Source organism: Corvus kubaryi, unplaced genomic scaffold, assembly GCF_017639235.1.
Source record: "Corvus kubaryi isolate FWS band 111438036 unplaced genomic scaffold, C.kubaryi_AGA036_p1.0 76, whole genome shotgun sequence".
Lineage (NCBI taxonomy): Eukaryota > Metazoa > Chordata > Aves > Passeriformes > Corvidae > Corvus > Corvus kubaryi.
The window spans coordinates 14,882,170-14,901,157 of record NW_024582063.1 but is presented as its reverse complement, the minus strand read 5'-3'; the positions used below and the strand labels follow the sequence as shown (position 1 = coordinate 14,901,157).

The following is an 18,988-nucleotide window of genomic DNA, read 5'->3' as shown; positions in this document are numbered from 1 at the left end:
ATGTGGAGAGAATGATACAACAATCATTTTCTCCTAATACAGGTGTCATAAAATGTCTGCTGTAGAGTCAATCTCCTGTTACCCCATAGTTATCCCAAAGCAGGAGCTGGGGTTATTCAGCTTTGCTGTGAGTGCTCATGCATCTTTAGCGTGGTGAGGAATGCTATGGAAGTGCCTGTGAATAAATAGACAACATGGTTCACCCAATGGAAATATGTTTTTAATGCATTATATATAGTAAAAATAGCAAAGAGGTTCAAATGTCTCGTGTCTGAGTTTAAAAGGAAAAAGCTACGCCTCAAACTTTGGCTTGAGGCCTATTAAAAGAATGGGCTTTCAGTAAATTTCCACACTTCTGCATTCAGTCCTTGTTCAGTGCAAGGCATAGAGATGCTGGAGGAGGGCATAAGTACAGGTTAAGGACCTAATGAGCAGTCACATGGAATATGACCTAAATACATACCCACTGTTGGAATTAATGTAACAATTTATTAATTTAAGTTCCTTTTGTTAATTAGTGCTAATGATATTAAATTAGGTAGGTCCTGACAAAAGGAATTTAGAAAGAAAACAATTATATATATTAAAAAAAAGACAGGTTGGCATCTTTGATTTTGTTCTGCCAGAAACAGCAAATTTTGAAAGTTTCGAAAGTTACGGTAAATACCTTCTGTACAGGAGGTGAAGTATTGGGAGTTACATGACCAAACCAGCTGGATGTGCCTGTGTGGTCACAGGAGGACAAATCCTCTCATCTGGCATCCAGAAGGTATTGTTGTAGGTGTTCAGTATTTTCAAAACAAGTTTTCATTGTGTCAAAACAAGTTTCAACAGGAACATAAAAATACAAAGGCACACTACATATGTACGTATGATCCATGCAAAAATACTTTGTGCTTCAGAAAGTGAATAATCAAGTGACATTGATAAAGCCTGGAGAAGCTCTTTTATAATTCTAATATGGCTATGCTGTTGAAATAATTTATGTAACAAGATTTTATTGCCAAGTGTCAGCATAATAATACCAGTCTGGAAGGAATAGGTCAAAAACCTCAAGAAGCCTCAGGCTATCCTTCACTCTGACCTACACCCTTCTTAATTCTTGTTTTCACCAAATTTAATTGGAAAAAGGGAGAACATTGCTGTTCTAGCTAATTTATGAAGATCAGTCATCTATGGAGTTGATGTTTTTCTGTCCGGATTCAGTGGAATTGAAGAATCTTGTAGATGTCTTGAAGCAGTTCTTCTAGGGTACAGCAGGAAAGAAATACAGGATGCAAAACGATGTAAATCCTAGAAGTACAATTCCTTTAAAAGAAATGAACAGCAGTTGGGATAAATGCCTGAGATTCTTGGTTATATCTAATACAGCTGGACAGGATACAATTCAGTCCTTACTTCAGTCCCAGGATTATTCGAACAAACTCAATTTACCTGCTGGACAATTCAGACAATAGAGAACTACTGAGGAGAATGGGGTACTACCTACAGACCTTACTTCAGAAGACTTGGAAGGATTAAGTAGAACTATTCAGAAATCACCATGACTACAGGAGTGCCTGCCCAAGTCAGATCTATTAACTTGAAAAAGTTGAATAAAAGAACTCCTGTTTTCTTGTATGCCGTGCCTAGAATAGGAGAAAATGGATGTATTTGTCAAATACACTGGCTGCTATGATTTTGAATACACTAAGGGTCTATAATTAGAGCCACATATTTACAGAATTAAACCACAGTTGCAGTACTTACTAAAATATTTTGCAAGAATTAATTAAAATATTGAAGTAGTGGGTAATATTTAAGAATAAAGTTTGGTCTCAAAGCCAGTAGTAGGAAAAAAATCCAATGCAATAACCTGAGTCTGCCTTCAGATGAGAAGGAACACAATGCATGTGCCTGATGCAGTGCAATAAGGTCTCTGTGTCTTTGTGAAAAGATGAAGATTGTGGCTCAAAAGCTTTAATTTGCCAGTAAGGTCACTGTGCCGGTAGCAGAAGTGTTGCTGTACTGCTGAGTCTGTTCCTGATGTGGAGCATCATGATTACATCATGCCCTTCATTTTCCTTGAAAGTCCCACATCTTGAGCTGAAACAAATAAAACATGAGTGCAAATAGGGCTAGCATGGTTGAATTTGAGATCAGCCTGCTGGAAAACTTGGCACTCATGAATTGAGGAGTTTAAGGGGAATCTATTTTGTGAATGACTTGGGAAGATGATTCATCACCCCATGATGATTGTCCGGGTCCCAGACATAAAAAGCAGAAATCTCATTGATACAACATTGTGTATATTTTTTTCCTCACAGAGTTTGAGTCTTGATGTTCTGCTCTGAATTTACCACGTGAAGATTTTAACAGAAGTAGAAACACCTAAACAAATGTTTTAACTTTATTACACTAGCAGTGGTAACTAGAACACAATTGTATAGTTGGCTATAGTACCAGTCCAGCAAAACCAACAGCAGAAATCAAGTGTGTTAGGATGCTTTCACCATAAATACATAGGAAGTGTTGTTTGATTGGAGATTGCAGCTACATAATTTAAAATCTTTGCAGATTTTTAGCATAGATACGTGAAGGCAAAAGGTATTATCAAGTGGTCAATGCAGATTTTCTACCGACTGCATTTAAAAAACACAGCACTAAGTTGCCCTGGGTAAAAAATTGTACTATTAGAATGAAATTTCAAAAAAGCATGTGAGTTCTGAGTCAAGTATGTTTTAAGCACAGCAAACCCACACCATGGAATTTAGACATGTATGGGCTTCTGGAGACCTTGTACCACACTCAGTGCTTCATATCACTAGAAAATAGTAAGCAGCAGGTGAGCCAATTCTACCTTCTTTTAGACACTTACCACTTGCAATAATAGCAAGACTTTCTTTCCACTGGATAATAAGGTGAAGGAAAGAGAAGTGCTTTACTCTCAACGGATGTCCTTGAGCGTAGCACCTGGAACTCGTTGTACTGTGCCAAGTGGTTAACTACAGCACAATGTATTGTTTTCTGGAGTTTTGAAGAAAAATTTCCATAGAAACCTCGTAACTTATTACCTTGAACTTGAAAAATGACCATTTGAGGGAACAAAAACGAGTAGACAAAAAACAATGGAGTCTTACAGTAAGAAGCTCAAGTGTGTGTAAGTGTGTGAAGATTGGCACCCACTCTAGGCTGAAAAGAAAGCAACTCTTTAAACTGTTTAAGCTGAGATCTAAACCATTACGAGAAGGATGCAACACTCAATGTGTGTTTTACTTTACGTGAGTGTTCATTGTACTCAACACTCACGTAAAAAGTATCTGTGGACTTTGTACAAATTAGTTTCTCTGTACTTAAAGGAGAATTTATGCAGGTCTTCTGAGCTTGGTGTGAGGTCAGTGTGATACAGACCTACCAAGAACATGGTAGATGAAAGCAGGAGAAAGAAGGATCTCCCATCTTTCCCAGAAATGAGAAAAGGCATTGGTCAAAACCTGATTTCTGCCATTTGACACAGCCTTCAGAGACCACAGGTCAAGTTAGCTTTCTTCATCTTCAGTGTAATTCAGCAGGTACCCAAATTACTGTTGTTGGGTTTTTTAATAGCAGTTCTCCAGAGCTGAAATACATATCTAGTGTATATAAAAGTAATAATTTCAAAATAGTTTGGAGATAGCTTGAGAATATCGTGTGACAAAGTTTCTGAAAAAAAATTTCAGATATTTTTATATGAATTCCTGTGGTATAGCACACATCATAGTTATTGAGGGTATAAATTCATGTGAATGTGTTAATGTGAATAGGGTATGAGGAATGCATCTTTTTCCAAAGTTCGTGTTTATATTCAATGTTTCTCTGTGCCTGAATGTACAAGATGCTGGAGTGTGAGTGTTGTCTCTTGATATAAAGTCTTTCTATAAGGAATAGCATTCCATGTGAAAGAGTCCTTTACCATGCAGTCTATAGCAGAGTATTGTCCTTCAAAAAAGTTTATATCGCTCTTAAAGTTATTTCATGTCGTCTGTTGTGACATAATAGTTCGTGTCAAGGTCCTATTTGGGCAGAAACATGTACACTTTGACTTCAATGCCAGATGGTTGATAGATGGAACTTACTCAGAAGGTGATTGGTGCTTCTTTTCCTCCTTACTGGTAATCTCTGCAGAGGAGAAAAAATCTTGTAATTTCCATTTCACAGGAAAATCGGGTGTTTTAACACATGGTTTTGTCCCAAACTTCGGATGAAAAGAAAAAATTTAGAAAAAATTTTCCAGTGTTCATTAAGGAGTTTCATTTACCTTCTCCTACTTCTCCCTCCTTCTTCCTCAATCTACTAAGTGTGCTGTAGCTGATACAGTCCGATCAAGTATACTGAACTTGTGGATCTCTTAGCAGGGCCTATTTTGTTTTGGTTTGGGGGGGTTAAGGGAGCGGTGTTAATTTTTTTTTTTTTTTTTGTGTATGTGTGATGAACCGTAATTATCTCCGGTTTTGTTTCATCTGAAATATCTAAGGTGTGTGGGAGAGGGACAGAAATGGAGGAACATAACCTGAGTGCACTTGTGGCACTGCATTTGCTTCAGTCTGGAGAAGACCAAAATGATAAGGGCAACTTTAAGCATGTACTTTGAGGTATAAAAAGAAAACAAATAGGCACTTAAAATGATGAAGTACCAAAGGAATTTTTGTAGTGTATGCAACATCGCCAAGAGGTTTATATGAGCTACCAATGAAATAACCTCCTCTTTGAAACAGTACGTCTGATCAGAATGTAGGGGGGTGTTGGACTTAGTTTTGCAGCAAAGGATACAAGCTCTACTGCAGGAATCAGTGAAAAGAAAGGATGCAAGTGTAGATAAAGTTGGTGTGGGAGGGTGTTTGTGGTATCAGAAGCATTCGTTCTGGAATTTACCTAACAGAAAAGGCATATATAATTGCTGCATATAATGCAGTAAGTGTGGGTTTAATACAAAGTACAGACATGCTATAAAGGAAAAGAAATAAAATGTAGGAAAATAATTCTGATTGTATCCCATTTAATAATTAAGAATTTTTCCAGTTTTAGAAGGGGAAGTTTTAAGTAACATTTATCAAGTCAGTTAAGATCATGTGAATGGAAGAGAGTCTGCAGAGAAGCTGTCAAAGGGGAAGGGAGAAGCTATTTAAAATAAGCAGAGAAGCATGATTAAATGTAAGGACAGATAAAGCAAGAAAAAGTAAAAGATACCCTGACATTGGCAACATGCAGGTGATACTTCTTGAGCTAGCAAAATACATAGAATTGACCAGGACTTACAAAAGCTGCAATTTCAAAGGTATGGTAGAAAAAACACAGATACAGAAATGGCACTCAGCTGTTGAGATCAGGGGACAGGCAGAGCTTCTCAGCTGGTTTATGTATGAGTGTGTGCCAGCATGAACAATCACTTTTGCGGGCATGATGATGAAGGTTGTTTTCTGAACTTTGCTTCAATAAACCAGAGTGTGTTCTGTAAATACACAGCACAATCTTGTATGCTATAAAATGTGTGTGTGTGCTGGTTGTCCTCTTTCTGGTTTCCATTTCTGGGATCAGCTCCTCAGTCCAGAAATGCTTTTACTTTCCTTTGCTCTTTTAACCTTTGGACAGCATCTCATGTGTGTTTACAGCTTGTGCACAAAAGCTGACTGCAGCTATCTGTTAATTAATTTGCCAGGCACAACCTCACAAAGAGAGAGGAGCGTTCTCTTTGTGGTCTTGCAACGTTTTTAGGTGTGAGGAAGTATGATTGTTGTTCGGTGATTGCCAAAGCTTCTACTGCAGTTATGAAACACATTATGATTGTGAAGCTGCTTGGTGTGTGTTTCATTCAGGAGGTAAAGCAGCAGAGAGATCAGGAATCTAATAAATGACATTGCAGCTATTCTCACTTTAGATTTCTTCTTGGTGAGCAGAACAGGAGAGAAATTTATAGAGACCAGTGATACAAATAGAAAACAAAATTTTAAAAAAAAGGGAAAGTGAAAGTTCGGTGCAAAACGCAGTAGGCAGAAACCAAAGGCAAAATGATGAAGCAACTTCTACAATAACTGGCAAACAAAGGGCATCCCTGGGACATCTAAAATACATTTATTACATGGTTGAGTGTCTCAGGACAAAAAACTCAAAGGTACAGTTCTAACTCAGTTTTGGATATATAGGATTAACTATATGAGTCACTTGATCCTTTGTAAAGAAGATAGACTAAGATCCAAAATATACAAAGCACACTTCAGAAAAGGACATTATCCTATAAATTTTGAAGTTTACTAAAAGGAATTACAGTTCATCCAATTTTGCTAGTATTATCTTATGTAAACTGCTGCCATCAGCAGTGACAGTGTCAAGGTTTCTCTTAGGAGACAGATCAAGAGCTTATCTCCTGCACGTATTCTGACTTCACTGTTTTCCTGCTCCATTGCCTTGTCTGTCTTTGGGCCTTTCATACCATGTGTGAAGCCTTTTCCACACAGGGGAAGTAGGAAACGTGGGAAACATCAAGTGCTTCAATTCATGCTTTTAAGATTACTCCTTCCTAATCATATATTTTCTGTTCTTTTCACTAGGACATATTTCAAGACATTTGTCCCTCAGTTCCAGGAGGCAGCATTTGCTAATGGGAAGCTTTAGGCAGCTTCGGGCATGGAAACTATACTGGACAGATCCTTCAATCTGCACATGTCAGCCCAGAAGAAGAATGCCTGGAAATGGATTGGACTATCTTGATAGGTGCTTTTTTGCCTCTGAAGTGGTTTTAGTAGCTTCAGTTTTTGAAGCAAAGACCTCACTAGCATGCTTAGAACTGAATATTTGATATTAGCCCTGCCCCTTTGTCTCTGCCACCACCATTCCTCTATGTATCTGTTGGATTAAATTTAAAAGGGCATGTATTGATATGATAACACTTTCTTGTGCCAACAATTTCATGTATGTTATGCCTTGTTTCCTTGTCTTCAGGTGGTCTAAATTGTATTTTTTTTCCCCCATGGACGTATGATGTAGTGTGTATATTTAGTTAACATTTTCAGCTTATCCTAAGAAAACATAAAACTGCCATATGTACCGGGAATGCCTCATGGACTGTGCAGTGCCATATTCTGCCTTGGAGGTTTGCGTCTCACTGTGCTTGTTACTCTCACAGGTATGGATATGAGTTGCACACTTCAACTCTCAGTGCCTTTCCAGTTGGTCTGAAGTTAATATGGCAAGGTGTTTGAGGTTTGGTGGTTTTTCTGATACTTCTGTTGAAAGCTCATCTTATGTGAAATGTTAGGCTTTTATGGTTTGTTTTTATTTCCAGTTGTACAATTTTGGTGTTTTCCTAATGAGCACCCCGTGCCATTACAAAAAAGTTCTGCTTCTTTAGTACCAACATGCGAGTAACTAGTTATATAAATCAGTATAACAAAATAAAGCTCTTTCATAGACCTGTAATTTTTCCAAATAAGATAAATACTGCTAAGAAGCAAACTTTCAACAAAGGAATGAATGATGTCTTGGAAAATAACTGATGAAATAACATAGGGGCTGTAGGTATTTAGCTTAATGCTTAAGTTCAACATATCTTCTCAGAAATTATTTTTAGGTATATATAACTGGAAACATTACCTCCCCTAATTCTGAAATGCCAAACACAAAATCCCAGCTATTCATCCTTTCTTTCCTGCTTGTGTCAGGCGCACCAGTTGGGACTAATGGTCACGATGTCACTTCCCCAATTAATTTGTGAACAGACCAAGGTACTTTCCAGTAAGGAATCAAATTAACAGAGTATGTTGCTTATAAATGGTATCTGGAAAATGTGCCCTACTTCTGCTAAATACAAGGAACTAAATGAATAGTACGCAGATGATACAGTGGAACTGGAAAACATTTAATTTTAAATTATTCACTATAGCACCACATGCAAGGAAATCTCATCAAACTACTTGATTGGCAGTATTCTCCTACCCTTTCTATAACTTGTTATTTCACATGAAAAATAGTGCTTTTCAGGGTTTATATTCACCTAGGAAATACAGATGGGTTTTGAGTAGTGAAGCTTAACAATTAAGAATTATACAAATAATTCACCTCTAAAAACTACAGGTATTTTTAGCTAGTTTGTGGGGAAATTTTAATTTAATACTGAAGTTTTTGGCTGAAAATTAAGCTGCAAACAAAATCAGAAGTTTTATTTTAAGTCTGCAGAGGAGATATATTCTGTCCTGTGACCCACCCCTTTGTGACTCTCAGTGCATTATCTGAGGACTGTCAACAGTTTCAAAGGTCTGAGCCTGAATTCCCTCTGTGGAGACATTGCATGAGGCTTTTGCATGCTTAGAGCAGATGTGGAAGGTAATGGTTCTATGTGAATAGCAAAATCATAACTGAACAACCTCAGGTGACTTAAGAACAAAATATTGTTTAGTATACTGGGATGATCTCACATCTACATTTCTTCAGGTCAAAGCCAGAGACACATACTCAAGAGTAAGCCAACCTTGTGAATGGGGTGGGAGAAGGCAGGTGGCTAATGGAAAACATTTGTTCTCATAGTGTTCAAAATCTGATAGAAACAATCTCTAGCCATCTTCAAAAGGTATAAACCAAACCCTTAAGTTGCATCAGTACATTCCTGGAATCTTACATTTTATAACTTTGCCTTTGATTCAGTGTTGTAGTGATTGCCCCATGAACACAGTGTGTGCTTTATATACCTGATTGCCCAAGTTGCACCATTTTTTTTATCTTTTCAGAAGTTATTGTCATTCAAAGGCTAGCAATTGCACAGTAGTTTGAAAAGAGGTCCACCCTTCAGAATTTAGGTTTGTTTTCAACCAAAAATGCATCCTTCACCTCAGTCCTAGTTGTTTTGGACAATGAACCGCTTTATTATTGAAGAGTTTTAGAGCCATGAAAGAGAATATTTTGAGGGTACAAAAAGCCTAAACCAGCAATTAATTGTGCTGAATTCAATAGTTTCACCAACTTTTCACTAACATACATAGAAACAAATCAATAGTTTCAGTCTAATTTTAATGTCATGCTACAATTGGTAGTATTTTGGAAAAAAAAGGTAGAAAAGATGAAAAACTGTACTGTTTGTGTTTAATGTAAGTCTATCAATTTTTAGATTAGAAGAAAAGGTGGTTTTGTTACACTTAATGAACATTTTCTTTATTTCAAGGCCATCCTGCACTCTTTGACCTACATGGTATTTTATGGATCCCTTTCTAATAGTTCTCAGAAGTATTGGGTGTTAGCTCTCCAAGTGGGGTATTGAGAGGAGAGACACTGGAATGAATGAAAGCTTCTCTCCAGAAGAATTTCCATTTAAATACTATACCAGAAGAGAGGATTAGTTTGAATAATTTTATATCACACCAAGTATCCATTGAAGGCATTTAAGTTAGCCATGAAGGCTGGGATAATGAGTTGTAGTTATTTCTGTTATCTCCTGTTTTATAATTTCCATTGTGGCCAGTTTAACGGCCATGAGACTCTCAGCGCTTCCTTCCCTATTATGTGATATGTGCAGTTGAAGGGAGCAGTCAGACCTAGGCTATTTTCCTTTGCTTATGAGAACCACAGAACACAGGAGAGAAAGAGCAATGTTGCAAAGGTATCGAAAAGCCTAAACTCTGCTCTGTCCTAGTTTTGACTGAAAGAATGTGGTAAGTCTTGAGTTACTAAGCCCTCCTAATGCACGGTTTTCCAAAGGTCCTTAAATCACAAACTTAGAGTCAAGCCTTCATTCGTCTGCATACACAATCCACTGTGCTAGAAGTAATACCAAATCTTAGGATTCAAAGTCAGACTTTCGTCAACTTGCTGGAAAGACCAGACAAACAGCTGGAAGAATAAATAAAAGTTAACTATACCATACATGGCTTGGCCTTCATTGATCTTTCCATTGTCCTGGCCACTGCTTTGTTGATTGGCACTTTTCATTTGCTGAATCTGCACTCCCATTCATACAGAGAGTAGACTTGAGTCAGTTTTTGAGAGTAGAACATTGCTGGAGATAGCACAGATCTGTGCATTGTTAAACCCTCCCTAGGGATGTTTCTGTGTATATTCCCTTTCTCTAATCCTGTCCAGAGCCTACAGCAATAAGCATCTTTGGTGACTCAGTCAGTGGATGAGATTTAGCCATAAAGTGTACAGTGCTTTAAGTCTCACTTCAGGTGGTTTTACACAGAGCTTTCTTACCTAGGAAAGAGAGGATTAAATCTTGAGTACTCTCCATTGAGCAGTGCCCCCTAATACCAAGGCTGGGGGTTTAGCAGAGCTCAGAAACCTGTTTTAAGTGATGAGTAGGGACTGCAGCTTAGACATCCTTCTGTGTCAGTACTCTTAACCAGAGAAGCAGCAGGCAACAGAAACCTGTAGCAGCACGTGAGGGTCACCGGTGCAGGTGTGAAATACATTTCTAGCACTGTGTCTGTGCAGCTGTGGTACATGGAGATGAAGGGACGAGTCCTTTGTCAGTAGAGAAGGGAGTTTCTTACCTTTCTAGCTTTGTGAGAAAGATGTGCTGCAAGGAGGTAGCAAGCTTTGGACACAACTTATGACCATGATTCTTAATTATGGGGTGCTGTTCCTTGCCCTGTGAAGCAAATGAAGTCTGTGACCAAACTGAACTGCCAGTGAACATTCTTCCCTTAAATTGCTTATGTCTCTGTAATTGATGTATTGTAATGCTCATTAAACCTAAAGGTACTCTTACTTCTTAAATGTTACTGAAAATCCCTTAAGTCATCTCCTTTTCAGTTTTTATTTTCAGCTATCTGTCCTCTTCTGGGGCAATTTTGCTTCATCCTTACTAGTTACTGCTGGTTTTAGCAAACGAGTTCTTTTTTTTGACAAGGCAACAAGGTGTATGCCAACATCTTGTGAGCCTACATTAAGTGTAGAACTATGTGCTGTAAAAATAAGTAGAAGCTGTTTTTTATTTACTAAGCCAAGTGTTGTGTTCTCCACAACAGAAGAATTCTGAGGAAAGGCTGTTACCAGAGCAGAGAGGATAATCATGCTGATGGCACTGGGTACATTTTTTTTTTACCAAATCTTCATTTAATTTCCATGTTAGCAAATTAGCGGGGGCAAGGTGAATTGTCCCTTCCTGCAGGAAGCCTAAATAAAGCACTGATCAGACACCATTTTATCTTGTTTATACTTTTCATCAATAGGGTTTTCCCCTACAGGGAAAGACAGTAGAAGTCTGAAAAATGTCTACAAACAGTGCAGGGTTTTTGTAAGATTTTAATTTACTGATTTCTGTAGATTCAGAGAATAATTTCAGACTTTGTTCTTGAGAAAGGTAAACACAAATATCAGAAACATGCAAGTAATTTTAACTATGTAGGAAATAAAAATCTGGCAGTCTAAGTATTATTTTGCAACAACTCAAGAGTTCTGCCATGTATTTCTGAGCATATGCCTTGAAAGGCCATGGCATATTGGTGATTTTAGTCCTGCTTTTCTTATTCTGTTCCCTGTCTGATGTTAAAAAGCTCAGGTCTTGGTTCCAAGGCACTGCACAAACACCATTTTGTTAAAGTGGTAGTTACCAAGCAAAAAGGCAAGGGGGAAAACCAATATTGGCTGCTGAAAATAGGCCTTAAATCATCAAGAAATCAGAAAGGAAGCAAGGTATGGCAGCTGCCCTGCCACTTGCTGAGTCTACAATATATGGGCCTTTAAATGTGCCCCCAGTACAAAATACAGGAGGTTTTTCTTGCAGTGCTAAGGAATAAATGCAGTTTTAAACAACAGGAAGTAAAGCAAGCATTTCATTGCAAAATACACACTACGAGTCTAAAGTTATTTGTGTCTACAGCTCCCCGTGTTTCTCCTGTCATCAGAAAGGTTGAAGAATTAATGCCTTGTGCTGCAGCTGCCCGCAGTGAAAATTGATCCTTGGGGTACTCCATGTTTTCATCCAACTCTAGTTAAACCCTAATGATGCTTTTTCTGTCCCTGAGGATGGCAAAGCAGTACCAGGGAACAGCAAATCTTACACTGTCAGGGGTTTCTGTTCCACTGCTGCTCCATTTCAAGCCCTTGATTTGGGTGGGGCAAGTACTCTGTAAGCCTTCAAGCCTGCCAGCAATCAGGGTACATTTTATTTCCTCGTTGTTTATTTGAAATGGTTCAAGCTGATCCTAATTTGACATCCTGTTTCCCTTATTCCACTGTCCCTTTCAGCAAAATTTTTTCAGGACTAGTTTAAAACCCAGAGCTGTCGAGGTTATTTGTGTCTTTCGAAGGGGATGTAGCACTGGTGCAAGAGTAGCAACTGGAGGTTGGAGTCGTGTGTTTCTTCTCTGAACTGTAGTGTCAGCAGCAGCCCAAGCGTTGCACACCCCTCCCAGCAAACCTCACTTGAACTCAGTGTGACGGGCTGGCAACCTGGGGTGCCAAAAACCCAGACCCATTTCTTGCGTTTCCTCAGAGGAGCAGCAGAAGGGCCTCTGCTGGCTCAGGTGCTGTGTGTAGCTTGTGAGATCCCGGCTGCAGGAGGTAACGGGCTTTGGTTGCTCATCAGAGGGGACTAGGTTCATTTTTGTGCCCAACAACACAGGAGCTGTGCCAGGGGGAAATGCCACCCTGCTGATGCTGCCGAGGCCAGGCGTTTCCTCTTTATGCCTTGATAGGAAAAGGCAGCCATAAAATCCAGCTGCAACTCAAGTACAGCCCTGCCAGCTAGGGGTGATTTCTTGTGTGTTTTGGCCAACTGAGCCTGCTCTCTGATGAAATAGACAGTATTGGCATGCTGTGTTTCCTAGACTTTCTGCACTCACCTCCCTGTCCCTTGTATCCAGTAGTTGCTGTGTCTCATCACACCCATTCGCCTCTTGACCGTAGGGGAGCTCTTGGGCAGCTCACAGGTGAACCAGGAAAGAGGATGGCATCTGCTGGTTTCAGCAAGAAGGAGGTGAGTTTGGGTGAATGAGTTTGGACTGTGAGAATTTGGCTCGTCTTCCTCAGAGCACCCACAGCCCTGGTAGCCAAGAAGAAATGACAGCTTCTGTCTAATGGGGTCAGATAGTAAATGGAGCCGTTTCCGCACAGTGGTGGCTGGTATATAATTATACACTGGGCCGTGGCGTGGCTGGTCCTAATAGCACCCGGGACTCCTGGGAGTGACTCAGCTGCTGCTTGGGGCTAATTATGGGGAGGTTGCATGAAAAACCCCCACAACTTGATCCTGCCTTCCTCTCCTCCAGTGGACAGGTGTTCAGCAATGACCTGGATTGCTCATACGAAGCTGGGTACATGCCTGCTCGTGAGGAGAAGGCTTTTCAAAGCAAGGCTGCGAGGAACACTCAGAGGTGCCTGGTTTGAAGAGGAGGTGGTATCTGTCAGAACATTGCTCGGGCAAATCCGATTCCCTCTCTGGCATTACCCATTGCTGGAGTACTTTATAAGAGAGATTCAAAAATCATCTAATCACTAGGTTTGTCATGCTTGTGAATGGCAGGAGTGTTCGTTCTGCACTTGTCATGGCCATTTTGTTGAACTGGGCATTATTTTTATTGTGGTGCTTTAGAAGTGGATCATGGGTCATGGCTCTTTGCAGAAATGAACCATGTATTTGGCACTGTGATACACCGTGGCAAAAGGGTCCCCACATTAGCTATACTGTGTGAAGTGTTATTCATGTTCTCTGCTCCTGAGGTACTTTGGAGCAGTCTCAAGAAGCAGGGAAGTTAACGCAGGGGAAACACTTAGAGGGTGATGGAGGTTACCAGCATGGCTTTGTATAGACCCCCATCTTTGCTAAGACCTCGTACTGATTTTAAAGCATATACCTTAAAGAAACATCAGAAGTATCTCCCTGTGTCTAGCGTTACATGCACCAGAGTAGGGAAGTTGCAAGAAGCTGTTGAAATGAATTTGCAGGGAGTTTCCTGACTGCTTCCTGTCGGCTCTGTTGGATTGTGTTTATGGGGAAAAGTTACCAAAAATTCTGCCTCGAGAAGTGGCACCATGAAATGCACAAATCTCTGGGAGACCAAGCCCACAGCAGAGAGTGTTTCCACAAGAACATGCAGTCCCGCAGTGGAAGCAGTGCCCCCCAGAGGCTGGGGCATCTCCCTGGAGATTGGTGAGCCAGGAGTAGGCAAAGCCATGGTGGTCCTATCCTCCAGCAACTGGAGATAGTCCTGCTTCAAGCAAAATGTGGGACTAAATGACCTGAAGACAAACCTTTCAGGTAACTTGGACATGGTTTTAATTAATTATTTAATTATTTATTTATTAATCCCACTTTTTAATATGATACAGATCTAAGCACAAACTGATACTATCTCCTTTAAAGATTGTTCAGAGGCAATAGCACTTGAAAACAAAATGAAGAGCATAAGTGGTGAGATTTCATAAGTTTATTGTTTCTAACCACTTTTAGATCTTAAAAGTGCGAAGCCATAAAATTTAAATAAATGCAGTACTTTTTCAGTCATTTACTTGTGTTAGTAGGCATGGCTGCAAAAATGTGGCTGATGTTTGTACAATACGGTGCTCTTAAGTAACTGCCTAAGCTAATTCTGAGCAGAGCAGCTCGAGTACTTGTTGATGCACTATATATGTATTGCATCATCCCTTCATTTTTATGAAAGGTACCTTGATGTTGCTTTGAAGAAAAACCGTGTTTGGATTTGAAAGTAGGCTGGGCCTCCGGAGCCATGTTCCCTGTATACAAACAAGATGCTTCTTCAGGGAGGAGCTAGGGCTAGAAACTGGTCCAACCTGCGTTGAATTCTGGTTGTTCAGACCACTTAAAGAGCAGTTCACAAACAGGAAAGAGTTAAAACCGAGTGAAATTAGCTGCTTTGTGGGCCAGGGTATCCAGGCCGACTGGCAATTGTGGCAAGAAGCCCTGTGCATGCCAACCTGAGAGGCCTGTTTGCAGGGTAGTTAGCTTTTACATACTGGCATCTTGCTATAGAAAAATAAGAATTGTTTTGAGGTTTGTCTTTGCACCTTGTCCTGCCACTCAAGATTAAATCTCTCAGACAAAACAAGCTGTTTGGGAGGCGGACCAAGAATGCCTTTACAGTGAAGAAAAATAAAAACACTCAGCCAACTGTGATTAACTATTGAATGCAAAACACTCCCTGGGTTTTGTTTATTTGTAGACTGTGGAAAAAGCTCACAAACGATGCCATGCTTTCAGTGTGAAAACACTTCAGCCTCTGCATGCTCTGTTCCTGGGGGAAGGAAAGGATTTTGTCCAAGCTGCTTTGGGAGATGGCTGTTTTTTTTCATTTCTCTAAGTGTTGTTTATTTGGTTTTGCAAAGGCGATGTACCCAGTTTCCTCCCATTGTGCATATTCCTGCCCCCAGCTGTTCGCACCTGAGCTGGACTTTGTCTTCCTCCCCTCTCACTCCACTGGGCTGGACAGGCTGGGAGCACCCAGCTCAGGCACAGTGCTGCCAGATGCAGTGGCACACACAGAATCCTGCTGTCTTCCAAAAGCACTCCCCATGAGCACAGGGAAAAGTTGTCATTAAAATTAAAAAAAGAAAAAAGAAACAACTGCCTGTGAGCAATTGCTTATTGCTTGCTGGCAGCTCTGAGCATCCCCAAGCTTTGAGGCAACCTTTGGAAATGACAGCACACAAGGAGCCCAAGCCCTTTGCAGTGTGCTTCATGTGTGTATTTACCTGTGCATCGTAGTAAATGACACTGTCCAGGTGTACAGCCAGTTTTAGGTTTCAGGGAAGGGAGAGAAAGTGGGTGCTGGCAGCCAGAGAGGGAGGGAGCAGAGGCTTGTTGGCACTGTGCCGCTGTGGGCCTGGAACAGCACTGCTGGGTATTGTGTTTGTGCTGGAAGGGCTGAAGGTGGAGGCGAGTACGTGGAATTGTGCAGGAATGCTCTTCAAGGTCAAGGAAATGCAGAAAGTTTACAGTGTTAATTGGGAAAGAAAAACAGGATTATTAAGACTCCTTTGGCTCCTGTTTTCTAAATTGCAGGAGTCAAGGCGTTTGTATTTTGTCATTAACTTATTAGTGCATTTTATATGCAGTGCAGGACAGGTCTGTTGGGAATTTTAACACTAAAAGCTGTACTTTCATCCCTCCACGGCACACTGACATAACTGAGCTCTCTGAAGGAAGGACCATAGAGTGCAGCTTCTTAACATTTGTTATCAGTTGAGTGCAGATTAAAGCACAGGCTCTGCAATGGTGCCTTCTGGCATCACAGTACCACACATTTCATGATGAGGGCAGAATCAGAGCTCCTCAGTCCCAACTGTACAGGTTGGGTCTTCCTCACTTAAGTAGTAAAACTGCAAAAGGGACAGTCTTAACAGCAGAACAGACAGAAACAGGCAATGAGATTTGGCCCAAACAGACTCTTGCTTGGGAGCCATTTGCCTTCTATGAAATGTGAGCAGTATGCAGTTTTTTAAATGGAGGATTAGGTGCTCCTGTGGTACAGCTTTTTCCTCAGGCTTGGGCTAGAAAGCCTTTTGCTCCAGTTACTGCAGGTGTCATCAGGACACACCTGTATGCACAGATATGTGAGGGTTTGGTTTTTTGTGTGGCTTTTTTTTTTTTTTTTTTTTTTTTTTCTTCTGGGGCTATTTAGCTGATTTTGTTGACAGAAAATATAAAGCCAGTTCTGGCCACTCCCTGAAGTCACAGGGAGCAGACTGCCAAATTAACTCTTCCCATCATCCTATGTGACTCTTTAAAAACAAACCAGAATCCAAACCCCATTGCAGCAGGTTCTGTGCATGTGAGCAGCAGAACTGATAACATCTAATCAGCCTCTTTGCCAAGGCAAGACAGCAAGAAGTTCTTGCTTTATAACATTAAAAATGCTTTGTAGTTATATAGGACTTTTCATGTGAGGACATCAAAGTGCAGTACAGGTATTAATTAATTAATTAGGTTTCACAACACCCTTGTGAAGTATTTGTGTCCATTTTACAAACAAGGGACTGAGGCAGAAAGCAAGGATGTGATTTTTCCAGGGTGCTCCGTGGCAGGACAGGAGCCAGGCCCAGCCGTGCTGCAGCCAGCAGCATTGCTCCCACGCATTCTGGGGCAGGGGGAAACCATGTCCAGTGTCACTGTGAGAGTGGGAAATGGCTCTGTCCTCAGCCTGAGCCTCTCCTGCCACATCCCACTGGCATTTCCTGGGAGCAGATGTGCCAGGAAGAGCAGTGCAGAGGCTCTTGCTGCCCTTGCTCTGTCTCTGCAGCCACCTGGCCTGTGCCCAAGCTGGCACATCCCATCCCACAGCCCATCGCCAGGACAGGCCCAGGAGGGCAACATAGGAATGGCACAAGGCTGAAGGTAGTGCCCTCCCCGAGAGACTTGAGGCTCTTCACCCCGCTCCATCACCAGCATGGCCGTGCCCTGAGTCACCAGGTGCAAGGTTTCAGTCCTTCAGACTACTGCTAAGAGCTGGAAGTCTCTAGACTCTGGTTGGGAATAGGCAGGGTTTCCCCTGGAGCTCACCGTCAACCATGCAAGTATCACCCACCTTGGCTGGCACCACCCAGGGCCAGGACACTTCTTCACCTGCCTCTTGGGAGGCTCCAGCTGATGCCAGGTGTGCTCAGCACCCATCTCCTGGTCACCTGCAGGAATGGGCCCTGTGGGAGGCACCAGTCCCTGCCAGTCTTGTCAAAAACAAGGAAGCAAAGGAGCTGCCACCACAGCTCTGATGTGGTGGAGAGAAGCCACCATGCCAGCAGAGCTCCTGGGGATTCCCCTTCAGCTCCAAGCAAGGTGCCCAAAGCCAGTAGGAAAAGGGGTAGTGCCCAATAGCTCTACCTCCTACAAAACCTCCCAGTGGGAAGCACAAGCATGCCTGGGAGAGAGGTTTGGGTGAGGGAAGCACATGGGTCTGGGGCTGAGGGCAAGTGGCCGGACTGGAAGCCTCTTTCCCAACAGCAAGGAGGTGGGGAAGAACTTGCATGGTGCTGCTCAGCTGGCCTGCTCCAGCAGCTAGGTATTCTGGCCTCTCAGGAAGCTGCCCCAGAGCTCTTTGATCACCAGAGAGAATAATGGAAAAAATTTGATTTAATAGAGGTCAAATTAACATAGATTCCATTGGCTAAACAGGGGAAAATCTTAAAATAGAAGATGTTCCTTAAAAAAAAAATTAAGACCAGATGAGCCTTGTCCAACTGAGAAGCATGAAATGTTCTTCCTAGTAGGTTGTGGTTATTTTGTAATAACCATGCATTACACTGATATGCCCGTGTAATTGTGTGCAGGGAGAACAGGAGTAGTGTGTAGTATGGAACTGCCAGACACCCTCAGCTACCATGAAGTAAAGCCTATTCATAGTGGCCCATGTTTTTCTGATACATCAGTAAATCCCTTCCTTGTGTCATTTTGCTGAACAAGACCTCTTCCCTCCCCCCACCCCCCCCAAGCTTTGAGCCCGTAACATCTCATTTTTTCATTCACTCTCCTTGAATCCCTAATGCTTAACTGACTACAAACAGTTTGTAAATGAATGATGCCAGAAGACAATGTAGTATCAACTTTCATCTCTCCTTAATCTCATCCAAATTTTTGGTGTTTTGACTGAACTGAAATGTGGAAATTCCTCTAAAAGCATAACTTAAAAAAAAAAAGACAACAGATCCAGTTGGCCAAGGTATGGTCTTCAGGCCCCAGTTCAAATACAGCTTTTAAGCACTTGCTTAACTTACTAATTGAAGTCAATGGGATTTCAAGCACTTTGCTGAAATAGGAGATTCTGTGGACAAGGTTTGTGCCAGTACGTTTGTAATACAGAAATAAAGCGGTGCCAGGTTTATTTTGGCTCTGGGTTTCTTTGTGGTGGTGATTGACAAATCCACAGAATTGGACTAACACCAGAGAGGTGATGACTGTAAGAGAAGTGATGACAAGAAATAATAAATTTTGAACTGGCAAACACTCTAAGTTGGGCAGACTGAAAACCTCTACGTAAGGGAAGAAACAAGTCCATTTATGCTGATAAATGCACTCTTTTCAGGAAGACCTCCAGTT

The 18,988-nt window shown here is 41.2% G+C and overlaps 1 protein-coding gene across 2 annotated transcripts in view; it reads left to right on the top strand.

The window, feature by feature from the left end:
* The window catches only part of BABAM2 (BRISC and BRCA1 A complex member 2), a 171,790-nt gene extending 153,017 nt beyond the window's left edge, over positions 1-18,773 (top strand). For both annotated transcript variants that reach the window (XM_042051606.1, XM_042051605.1), the window contains exon 12: positions 6,564-18,773. In XM_042051606.1, the coding sequence (XP_041907540.1) occupies positions 6,564-6,627 (64 nt within the window). In that variant the 3' untranslated portion in view covers positions 6,628-18,773. The remainder of the gene's footprint in view (positions 1-6,563) is intronic.
* The last annotated feature ends 215 nt before the right edge of the window (positions 18,774-18,988 follow it).